Source organism: Cordyceps fumosorosea (assembly GCF_001636725.1).
Source record: "Cordyceps fumosorosea ARSEF 2679 chromosome Unknown scaffold_8, whole genome shotgun sequence".
Classification (NCBI taxonomy): Eukaryota; Fungi; Ascomycota; class Sordariomycetes; order Hypocreales; family Cordycipitaceae; genus Cordyceps; species Cordyceps fumosorosea.
In genome coordinates, this window is record NW_017387308.1 from 117,324 (window position 1) to 128,882 (window position 11,559).

General features: G+C 56.0%; 3 protein-coding genes across 3 annotated transcripts in view; 1 reads left to right on the plus strand and 2 right to left on the minus strand.

Moving 5' to 3' along the window:
- Positions 1-512, plus strand: part of ISF_03897 (SYS1-related integral membrane protein) — a gene marked incomplete at both ends in the record, with an annotated part of 795 nt that extends 283 nt beyond the window's left edge. The window contains one exon of the mRNA XM_018847503.1: positions 53-512. Within this exon, the coding sequence (XP_018705083.1) occupies positions 53-512 (460 nt within the window). The remainder of the gene's footprint in view (positions 1-52) is intronic.
- Positions 513-1,005: 493 nt separating this feature from the next.
- ISF_03898 (Beta-Casp domain protein) lies at positions 1,006-3,923 on the minus strand (the record flags this gene model as incomplete). Its single annotated transcript, XM_018847504.1, has 3 exons — positions 1,006-1,066; positions 1,135-3,711; positions 3,778-3,923. 3 exons carry the CDS (start codon positions 3,921-3,923, stop codon positions 1,006-1,008), a joined length of 2,784 nt encoding a protein of 927 aa, XP_018705084.1.
- A 2,188-nt stretch (positions 3,924-6,111) lies between these two features.
- Positions 6,112-7,413, minus strand: ISF_03899 (camp independent regulatory protein; the record flags this gene model as incomplete). Its single annotated transcript, XM_018847505.1, has 1 exon — positions 6,112-7,413. One exon carries the CDS (start codon positions 7,411-7,413, stop codon positions 6,112-6,114), a length of 1,302 nt encoding a protein of 433 aa, XP_018705085.1.
- Positions 7,414-11,559: the final 4,146 nt, after the last annotated feature.

The following is an 11,559-nucleotide window of genomic DNA, read 5'->3' on the forward strand; positions in this document are numbered from 1 at the left end:
CCCCCCTCCCTTCCCAGCACCCCTTTCTTCTTACTAATTAGGAAAACAACAGGGCCGTTGCAATCGTCATCCTCATCGCCCGCAGCAAGCTTGTCCCCGATTTCGCCCTCACCGTGCACGGTCTGCACCTACTCGTCGTCACTCTCTACACGCGCTCGCTGCCGCGCCACGCCATGTGGTGGCTCACCATGGCCGCGTCGTCGGCCGCCGCCGTCGGACTCGCGACTTGGGGCTGCCGCTACCGCGAGCTGCAGCCCGTCTTCTTCGGCGGCCGCATCCTCGGCGCCGGTGACGGCGGCGCGTCCTCGGCCGCGAGGGCCAGCTCGCCCCCGCCGCCCACACCGGGTAGCAGCAGTGGTGGCGCGGGTCACCACGCTGACCTCGAAGCGGGCCTCGGCCCAGACGGCGATGACGAGACGGGCTTCGTGCATGGTGGTGGAGGGCGCGGCAAGGGCCGCGGGAAGGACGGGCACGGCGCGTACGAGATGGTGCAGATGAAGACGTCGTCTTGATTTCCGTGCGAGTGGTGTAGAGGGGATGTACTGTACGATGGCGTTTTTGTGAAGCGTTGCATTGCTGGGCGTTTTGTTTTGCTTCTTCTTTTCTTTGTTACATGGCCAAGGTCCTGCCGGACTGTTTTGACATTTTTCTGTCCACAACTCAGGCAAAGTTCTTTGGCTATTCTACATCACTAGACATTGGCATGTCAAACTCTTCTTTCTCAAACCGGTTGTACTTGTAATAGAGCTGGTGGCCCGGTCCGGCGAAACCATGCGTGCATAGCGTAACTATAATTCTATCATTCAATAGCGAGCGAGTACACATGGCTAGTTTAAACGGCAATAATAACTGGCTTTTTTATATTGCAATATGATAATGCGATAAAAAGTTACAACAACCTCCTCAGATCCCGTTTTGAAGACTCTCAACTCCCCAACCGCCCGCCCTCTAAATATACACACACAAACGTACACACCCCGGTCCCCTTCCCTCTCCTTCCTTGACTTACGCCCCCGCCACCACGGCGAGGTTATCATAAATGGCGCGCTTCACCTCGTGCAGCGCGCTGCGCCGCCCCGCCGCTGGCAGCCCGACGCTCTCGACTTCGACGCGCCCCTCGGCCGTCTTGCGCACCACCACCGCCCCATCGACGACCAGCATGCCCTCGCCGCGAAACTCGGCCGCGTGCCCGGCGCCTTGCATCGCGCGCCGCAGGTCCGCGCCGTCGTCGTGAGCGCGTGCGTCGTCGTGGTCAGCGCGAGGGAGGAGTCGCTCGTCTTTTGCCGCTTGTTGGCCGCGTCGTCATCCTCGTCCTCGTCGGCTGTGGCGGCGGCGGCAGCTGCCGCGGCAAATAGCTGCCCGGAAACGGTCACGATGCTTAGACCGCGCACGTTTTGCCACTTGAGCTTCTTGACGAGCGAGTCGGCTAGCTTGACCACCCAGGCGCTCGTGTCGACGCTAGCATCCACAATGGCGCCCACCTCGGGCGTGTACACGTCGGCGCCGCTGCCCTTCTCGCCACTGCCATTCGCAGCGGCGTCACCGCCGAGAATGGCGCGACAGTCCTGCGCCAGGGCCAGCGTCTCCTCGCGCGTGCCCCCGACAAGGATCAGCTTGCGCGGCTGGATGAGCGGGATCAGCATGTTGAGACTGCGCTTGTCGTGGAGACCGCTCAGGTCGACGTAGGCGATGCGCAGGCGCACCGTGAGCGTCTCCGTCGTGTGCGCCAGCTTGCAGGGGCCGTCCAGCTGCTGGTGCTCCTCCTCGTCCACGGCGTCGTCCAGCTCGTCGGGTTCGAAGCCGTCCTGCCGGCCCGTCGCGTTTCCGTCCTCGCCGCCATCGCCCGCAAACGCGCCCCCGGGGGCGGCGGCCCCTCGGCTGATCTGTTGCTTCTTGTTGGCGCCGGTGCCGTGGACGTCGTCCCACTTGCGCTTCTTCCCGAGGTTTTCGTCGTCCGCGGCGGTGTTGGGGCCGTCGACCGTGTCCTCTTCCTTCTCCTCCGCGCGGAGGTAGTCCTCGGGGCGGATCAGCTCGCCAAAGTCGTCGTTGCGCTTTCGGCGCACCGCGACGGGGAACGACCGCTCGCGGCCACGCTTCCCGCGCGAGTCAAAGTCGTAGATACCCTTCTTCTTGATCAGGATGCTGATGCCGAGATCCTCGTCCTTGAGAACCACGTTCTTGCGGCCCACTTGGCCAAGGGTGGCAGACACGGTGAGCGCCTTGCCTTGTTGCTGGCCGTCTTCGTTTTCGGAGTCGGACGAGGAGTCTGAGGACACGTCGTCGACGACGTCGGCGGATGCCTCCATCCCATCGGTGCCGACCGTTTGTTGCGTAGCCTGTAACTGCCGTTGCGTGGCGAGCCACTGCTGATATAGCGTCAATTCGTCGCCCTCCAACGGCTCACGCTTAGCATCCCGAAACTCTAAATCGTAGCTGCCCGCATTTACATATTCAATCGTATCGCCACTCGTCGTTCGTTCCGTCGTAACACCGTCCTTGCGCTCTTTCCACAGGCTCCATAGCGTTCTCGCAATCGAAGGGCCGTTTTCTTGCGCCATGCCGGGCTTGTCTGTGAGGATCACAACATTGTTAGGGTCAGCGGCCAGGCCCCTGAGCAAATCTTTCGAGAATCCCCAATCCATGCTAGTATCGCTAGCCAAGATGACGCGCCCTTGCGATTCGCCGTTATTCACAATCGTAGTGAGAAGCTTCGCAATCTGCGCTTTGCGATCCAGCAGGCGCATGAATCGAAAGTCGAACGGGCCGCCAACCTTTTTATCGCTCGCTCCATTCGTCTTCTTCTGTCCCTCCGCAAACGCCTCAAACTCCTGCACGATGCTGTCGTCCATCCACTCGAGCATGCTCCGGGCGTAGCGCATGGTGCTCGACATGTTGCGGCCGGCGAGGTAGAGCTTCGCCGCCTTGAGCGCGCCACCGCCGTCCGCCACCGCGTCCGCCCGCCAGGCGTGCTCCAGCAGGTACGCCAGCTCGAGCACGCGTGCGCTCGAGTCGACCGGTATCAGGACGGTGCCGCCCCTCGCGACCGCCGCCCGGACGGCGCCGAGCAGCTGTTCATCGCGCCTTGTACGGCCGCCGGCCTGGGCGTTGCGCGCCGCGCCGCGGCTGCTGCAGACTAGCGCTGTGGGTTTGCGCAGCTGCTCGATGACCTGCGCGCCGCCGCCGCCCGCGCCGCCGAGCCAGGCGGCGCCCGCGAAGACGTTCTCGCGCGCCTGGTTCCAGTCGACCGCATACACGACCGACTCGAGGCCGTGCTGAATGTGCCAGATGGTACCGCCAAGCGTGTGGCCCGCGTTGTACGCCGTGATGGTGAGGCCGTTGAGCGGCGGCGAGAAGGGCGACGGCAGCGGCTGGTGCGGCTGCGAGTACTTGAGCGGCTGGATGAGGGAGAAGTAGCGCGCGATCTCGTCGGGGGTAGGCGCCTGCAGGAGCAAGTCGTCCCGCCGACGCCGAGCCGCGGTCGGGGCGCCGACGCCGGATTCGGACAGCGCGGCCGGCGGGATGGTGGTGGCCGCGGCGGGAGTCGACGAGTAGAGGTCCTGTGTGAGGGTTCGGCCGAGGTCGATGACGGGTCGGGTCGCGTAGACGGGGATGCGCGTGAAGAGGGGCATGTGTTTGCAGCAGTGCGCGTAGGCGGCGAGGTGCGAGGCGGTCGCGTGCGTCAGAAGAATGAGGGAGAGTGTCGGGATCTGTCTGTTGGGCTGTTTTAGCTAAAGAAGAAAAGGGCAATTCCAATTGGGCGTTTTTGCGCGTGCTTACTTTTCGAGCTCCTCGAGCTTGGCCACGTCGAAGGATTCATCCCACCCGAGGTCCACGAGCACCTTGACGCCGCCGTCGAGCTCCAGCAGGGACTGCGAGGCCAGCGACTCGGACTGCGCGCCCTGGAGAGAGCAAAACGTGAACATGGCTGCTATGGGGAACCGGGTGGAGATACCCGCGGGCGTTCGCTGAGACCAGATGCGAAGTAGTTGTGATTTGCAAATTGAGCTTGACTAGTAGTCTCGCGCCATGGCCTTTGAGCGTAGAAAGGGGGTTCTCAAAGATACGGGGCGGAGCACGGAGAGAAATTCAACTATGTGTAAATCCCTGCGGCGACGGTCGGCTCAGGGTCGAGATGACTATGGTCGGTTTTATAGAGTTTGTTTTTGTTGATTCTGCAAGGTCGTGGTGTGATAATGGAGGGAGCAGATTCACTGCTGTACAAGATGGGTCATGCACTAGGTAAGCTGGCCAATCAACGGACCGGGACCAAGTGGGTCTTGCTTCCTGGTGACCAAAAGCCAAACTGCAACACAGTTGAGCTGTATAAGTTGTCATCAAGATGCACAGATTTTGAATTGCAGTCGCCCGAGTCTAGTGCCTTGGTCACTACTTCAATGAGGGATACAGTTACACAACAGGTCTGATAGGCTTCTTTGCTTCCATCCTTGCCAATATAGCTTTTGGGTGTTAGTCCTTGTTGGTTCTTCGTGGTTCATTCTAGATGCTTCGCATGTCTTGCTCTAACCTTTCGAGCAAAGCGAATTCCAAGAAATGCAAAAGCCACAGAAGTGATGAGCCAGACATACTTTAACTAAGTGCTTCGTTTGCACTTTTTTGGGGGGGGAGCAAAAATTCTAGAAGGCATAAGTTTATCGCACGTGTACATACCGACGATAAAAATCTGACCGACCAACAACCCAACAGACTTCTCACCAAAGGATACAGAGCCACCAGAGCCACCAATTAAGATTCTTCTAGAATTTCCAGCCACTATTTGTTATGAAAACTCACATAACATCAATCAACCAATCTTGGGCTCATGCTTTAATGCTTGTCCGTGCCTGTTAAAACCTGCCACCGTCACACAGCCGCCTCCGCCACCGCTGCGTGATATAATTGCCAACCCCGTGTCATATTAGCAACGCGGCCAGAGTTGTCGAAAGTATTGTGCTAACTATGGGTACCCTTTAAGGCACCGAAGCCAAGCCTACCCGATATCGCAGCCAAATACGGCCCGGGCGGACGGTTGCTTTCTTTCGTGCCAACCTAGTGCCCAACGTTAAATGTACACTTGAAGCAAGGCATCAGACCCTTGCCACATGAAAATGGTACTCACGTACACAAGAGAGCAGGGGAGTTTTTCATTTTCTTTTCTGCCATGCTCGCTCAATACATCCCTCAGATCTCACATCGTCATTCGTCACCGGAAATATGCCAGAACCCAAGATGCAAAAATCAACCTCGGTGCAACCTCAGGAACTAGCCCAATCACTATACCAACGGCGCAGGCAAGAAGTTTCTTAAATGTTGCTTGTATTTCAACAGCGCGACCAGGCCCGAGTAAATCTTCGGCCGATCGGCAGCCCTATCTAGGTTGAAAGCAAAGTCGATCGTAACACGTGGAAACTATAAGAAAAGTTTTGTTAGATTTAAAGTGTAGATATGTTTTTGACGTAAAACTGACGCTATTACGCGTACTTTTCGTTGTTAGGGAACCCTACTTTGCTTTAAAGCCTCATTTAGACGAACCAAGATAGATAGATGTGCTGTAAGCCAATATGGCACATGAGTAAGTAGTGGCGAGAACAGTCGTGTGTAGTTCCATTCATTTATAATGTTCACATACGGTTACGAACAAGAATACAAGTCGTCAAACAAATATCGAATGATATTAATTACAGCGTCCGTTCCTCTACAACGTCTCTTTTCATGGATGTGCACAAGGATGCAAGCCGCAGAATGATAGTTATGACGATTTATTTTGATTGATTTCATGATGTTCAAAGAATTCCCATAACTCCCTAAACATGCAATGTGAACGATCCTAGCAAGGATACAGCTCGCCAAGTTGAATACGCAATGAAAGCAGCCCACGAATTCTCCCATTAATACGCCGCTCGCCAAGTAAATTACGCAATGAAAAGCAACCCACGAAACCTCCCAATAACACGCCGCCAAGCCAAGCGTGGCCGGATATCAACTCTTGCTGAAAATGACGGGGGGCAGTCGGGGCAAAATACCACCTCGAACTGCCTCGCGATTGTCTCCCACTAACGCCAACGCTGTCAACACAAAGAAATTGCAAATATATATACAGTAATTGTAAAGAGCTCAGATGCAAAACTTACGGTCAAGCATCCGAACAGTCCGGTAACTCTCGCTGTCGGAACTGACGAGCTTATCGACGCTCATGACACTGCCTCTCCTAGGACTGTTGTGCCCGCTAGCGCCGCCGGACTCGCTGCTGGCCGGAGTGTGGTGCAGGATCGACGACAGGCTGGGCCGCTGTCCCCCCATGCTCGGAAGCTCCGGGTTAGCGGTGCGCGGGGGGCTGACGCTGGCGTGGCGCGTCGGCGGCGTGCCAGCGCCAACCTGGGGAGCGCCGCCACCAGAAACAACGACGCTGAGGCTGGGCAGCGGCCCTCTGCTCAGCGAGCCGCGGTGGTGGTCGATGGCCGCAAGCGCGGGCGGGGCCTCCCTCGGCTCTCTAAAAGGCAGGGGCTCGTGAGGCGGGGACAAGCGACCGGGGAAGGCGTGCGACGGCAGTGAGGCCATCTTCGGCGCCGGTGGGCTGCGCCGCAGTGGAGGCAGCGAATGAGCTTCATAGTATCGAGGGTAGGAGTAGTGTGGTTGTGCGTGTGGTTGTGCGTGTGGTTGGGGAGCGTAGCTGGGTTGAGGCTGCTGATAGTGAGCAGCCGAACCGGCAGGGGGGTAGGACTGAGCAGAATAGGCATTGAATGGCGGTGTCGTGGTCGGGGAAAGTGGCCAGTGGTGAGACTGCGAATACTGAGGCGCGTACGGCCGATGATGGGCTACCACATAACCTTGCTGCATTGGTGTCCTCGTCAAGGCAGGCGTCTGATTGGCCTCACCCATGCTGGTCTCAGGATATAGTTCACGTGAAGGAGAAACCCCCATCAATTTCGGATCAGAACCGGGCTGCAGCAAGTCCGGCGCATGGCGAGAGAAGTATGAGATGAGATGAAGATGAGCGCCGCCTGACGTGGTGATGCTGAATGACTGCTTCATGAGGCCATCGGTCTTGTAACGGTAGCCCTCAGGTTCGCCGTCTTCCGCCTCCTCATCAGTTAGGCGCCCATCTTTACCGCCGCGGCGTCCGGTGCCGAAGCCACCGCCGCGTTTCCCTTCCATCTCTCGGTACGTGAGAAAGCTCCCGGACACTCGGCTAGCACTCCACGACTTGCCGTCGGTCCATCTCCGCATGCCGGCTTCCCGCTCATCCCAAACAAAGACGGAGCCGGAGCGAATGGACTGACGCTCTTTCTCTGATAAACGACGCTGCACGCGCGGTAACACACCAATACGGCAAGCCTCAAAGAGCCTGATAGCGTCGGCCGGGGTCCGCACATAACCATAATAGGTTTCCATGCTTTCTGCGGGAACTGCTTCCATGATTTTGGCGATCAGGGCCGAGAGAGCCCTGCGAGTTCTTCTGAGCCGGGGGCAGCGTGTATTTATGCCCCTATATTTTCTTTCGAAGTTTTTTTTAGAAGGCCGTGACCAAGTTATAGAGTTTTGTCTTTTTGTCGCCGAGGTTTATGACGTGTTGGTCTGGATCGGAACAATGGAACACAAGGTTTGAACAAGGTTCGTGTAGTAGAGGTACCAAGAAGTGCGAAGACGAAGCTGCGCAGCCGCTATAGTTGAAGTCGTGGCTGTGTGGAGGGACGTCGAGAAAGGAGCGGCGCGGTGATTCCCATCTGCCAGGTAGCAGGTGCGGTATATGTACGTCGTTCGTCTTGTACGGTTGTGGACTGGAAAAGTGTGGAGACGGATGGTGATGCAGCGATGTTGCGAAGCTTTGAAGCTGTCCGTGGCACTAATAGAGGGGGAGGAACAAGGTATTTGAATTTCAAGTAGGAAGAGAGGGGATTCAGCAAGGCAGATCGGCGAGTGAGAGGACTGGAGATAATATACTACAGCAAACGCCCAATGCAAGGTTCCAAGACAGGGCACAAGGAAGGCAGGCAGGCAAGGAGTTTGTACCATTGGCTCTGACTGAATAGGATTGGCGTTGAGCTGACTGGTACTGGTAGCGGGCCTCTGTTGCACTAGAGATGCCGTGAAAACCGATCCGCAAGTAGTTTATTTCAGTTGGCCCCTGCAACACTCGGCGATAAAAATAAAATAAGATAAAATGAAAAGAATGAAAATAAAAAATCAATAAAAGGCAGTGGAGGGGGGGTGGTAAGATGTTGATGGGCAAAAGGGGGGGTGAGCTAAAGGTATCCTACGCGCTAAGCTTATTTGAAGTTGTTTGGTAATGAGTTAGTGCCCACAGGGTGAGATGCCCTGTAGATGCCCTGTAGAAAATACCTACTGACAGCCACTGTAGTAGAGGTAACGAGAAGTGCCTGGATTTGCTTGTGTGGCTGCCTGTGACCCGGTACACTACGGCGCTGTCAAGCCAATTAACAAGGACAACTCTTCTTTTGTCCTCTTCATCAGCAGCGGAATTTTCTGCAACGCCGTACTTCTACTTCCCTTTCCCGTTTCCCGTCCCTTGCACTTCCTACTGGTCATCGACGTGCAATGGATCTCAGTCAGTAAACAAGGCTCAAAAGAAGCGTAAACTACATACTAGCAGCCCGCCATCCAGCGCGCGAGGATGCAGGGGGCAACTCTGCGAAAGCCGCCACGTAATCGAGACCACTTACAGGCTTTCCCATGATTCACCGGGGCATCATCAGCACGGGCACGGGCATGAATCAGCAGGCATGGGGGCCAAGAGTCTATTCCGTAGAGGGTTCCGGTGCTTTCTGGAGGCCGACTCTACGGAGCATCTGCCCGCCGACGGCACGATAGACGGACGGAGGGACGATGCCGACTTGTAACAGAAGCCTCCCGGGAAACGCACACCCTTGAATCAAAACCGTGGCCACGGAGCGAGAAACACATTTGGCGTGTGGTCTTGGTTACAGCTGGGCCATGATGCTCGCGGTGCCGGCGTGGGTAAAAGCTGCTTGGATCCGGGCGTTGGTGCGTCCGCAAAGAGCAGCGACTCGGATGGCAGATGCCGAGAGCCAAGGAATATCACTACTGTAACCTGTACTCAGAGACCTTGAACGTGACGCACTGAGCAGGAGATCGTCATCATCAAGCCTTACTAGGTAGGGGGGCGGCTTCTATCCAGGGGGTGCGAGTGTGACTCTGGGGCTTGGTGAGCGCGAGAAAAGGGCGAGCCAGGGAGTGTGTCCGAAAAAAGGTGACACCTGAACGAGCACTTACCCTGGCACCAGTACAGATTGCGACTAGGGTTGTAAGGTTGGGTGGCAGGCATGGCAAACTATTGACTCGAGAGTTTATCAGTGACCCTTATTAGCAAATCGTGCCATCGTATGCTACCTGATATGCTTCTTTGCATCCGCCCTTGCCGGCCCTGGTCCGTGACCGTCAGTCCACTTTACGCATCTACAAGCGGTGATACGGATGGCGTATCATGTCCTCTGTTTGGTTTGTAGCGGCCACCTGCGCCTGGATGCACTGCGAGACGCGCGCAGGCCCAAGGAAGAAGGGTGGCCGAGTTCCGTGGCTCTTCCGTGGCCCGTTTCTCGCAACCGAGCCACCCGTAAGGCCAAAAAAGAAAAGACGTTATCCGTGGTTGGCGGGCTATAAAACCTGTCCCGTACAAATTGCAATCAGAAACAGAGGAAAAAAGGAGGGCATGTGGCTACATTGGCTATATAAGCTGCTATATCCAACATTCTGTTGGCGACAAGCCCCAGCATATGCACAAAGCAATAACCAAAAAATGGGTGGATTTGGCATGTCCGTTGATGCCACCCAACCGCCAACGGCTGAGAGATGCCGAGCTGGTGCATCACAACGTAATCGTGAAGCAGCACAAGCACCAAGGGGGTGGCAGAGGACCAAACAAGGCAGGATCGGGGAAACGAGGCGTAATGGAAGAATTTTAAGCACCGCCCAAAAGGCAGACGCTAACCGATGACACGGTGCGTTTCGATGGTTGACGCATCGAGGTTTTGAAACACGGCAACGAACAGACGGCAACGATGAACGGACGGCAACGACGGAGAGATGGGTATAAGCTTTTTAGGGCGTGTAGAAATGTCAAACCAAATCATCATGGAAAGACAAGTTTCCGTGTCTATTTGGGGCTTTGCGGTGGGAAAGACGCGTACAGGGATTCGGTGCATCAGGATAGTACGATTATGAAGGAGAAAGCCTGACTGGTCCCCCGGAGAGCGGAGGCAGCTGCACAGCCCCCCCGGGGACAATTAATTAATACAACAGCGGCGGGAGGAGCGGAAGACTGGGCGCGAAGAGCGAAGGGCAAGAAAACAGGGACACCCCCTCCTTGTCCGGGAATAATAGACTTGGCACACGTAGATACAAGGCAGCACCAGCGCTGGAGTATGGCGGGGATAAATTCCTTGAGGGCGAGTCGCGGAGGACGGTGTCCAGTTTGTCGGCCGAATGCAATTTAGGCTGGTCGTTGGTGGTGGCGCCAAGGAAAAAGGTGTACTGTACGAGGTTGCGCAGCCAACCACTAACGAACGGTGGAGGAGGCTCTGCAGGCAAAAAAAGGACGCGGGTGTATGAGAACGTCCGAGGATGATGAGGCGAGCAAGGTGGGAGAAGAAGAGACTGGGACTGGTAGAGGCTGTTGAAGCCATCGTGGAGGAAAGAGGGGACTATGCAGAAGAGACGAACGGGGCGAGCTGGGATTAACCTTGGAGAGAGGGAAAAAAAGGGGGAAAAGACGAGACAGGAAAAGAAACAGCAGGGGTACATGCCAGAGCGGACCTAAGCTTATATTTTTCTTTGTCATGGTGGTAGAAACGGGAGACGGCAGCGCAAGGGGAGGCGGCTCATTGCACCTGATACGGGGAGTTGGTACACTGAGGTTAGCTGCTGTAGTTGAACGAAGGGGCCTCGGCCAGCGCCACCGTTGAGCGCCGTTGCGCCAGAAACACCTTGAGGGCACTGCTTCTGGTCCAGGGTCAAGATGCAAGCAAAAAGAAGATGGAGAGAAATTAAGAATAATTGCTGTTATTGTTATAGTTATGATGTAAATAATAATGATGGAGATGATGAGAGGAGGCTCTTGAATGCAACAGAACCAGATCGTACAGTTGCGTGTGCCAAGACTCCAGGAACCCAGAACAACAACCACCCGCCGCCATCCGTAATTATGCGACTCGCGACCGCCCCAAGTAGCCTATTCTCTACTCTAAATTTAAATTTATTTCTCACGCACACGGCAAACCACACCAAGTTTGTATCCGCATTTCTTCTTGCCGTGTCAGCCGCTGGATAAATCGGCACGGCCAAGGGAAGACCGCCCCCCCCCCCCCCCAGCAGCGCTACGAATTGTCGCGCCGCCCCAAAGCAAGCTTACAGACGACAAGGTGTGGTGCCGGCTTCCGCCCCAGGTTTTCCATCAAGTTGGACGTGCGCTATTGTTTGTGCCAGATTATCATCTGCATAATAATTGAGAGGGGAGATAGGAACATCTTTTGAGCAGGCTACCTTGCTCATAAAGACCCAATTAGCACACCCCAACTTGCACAGAAA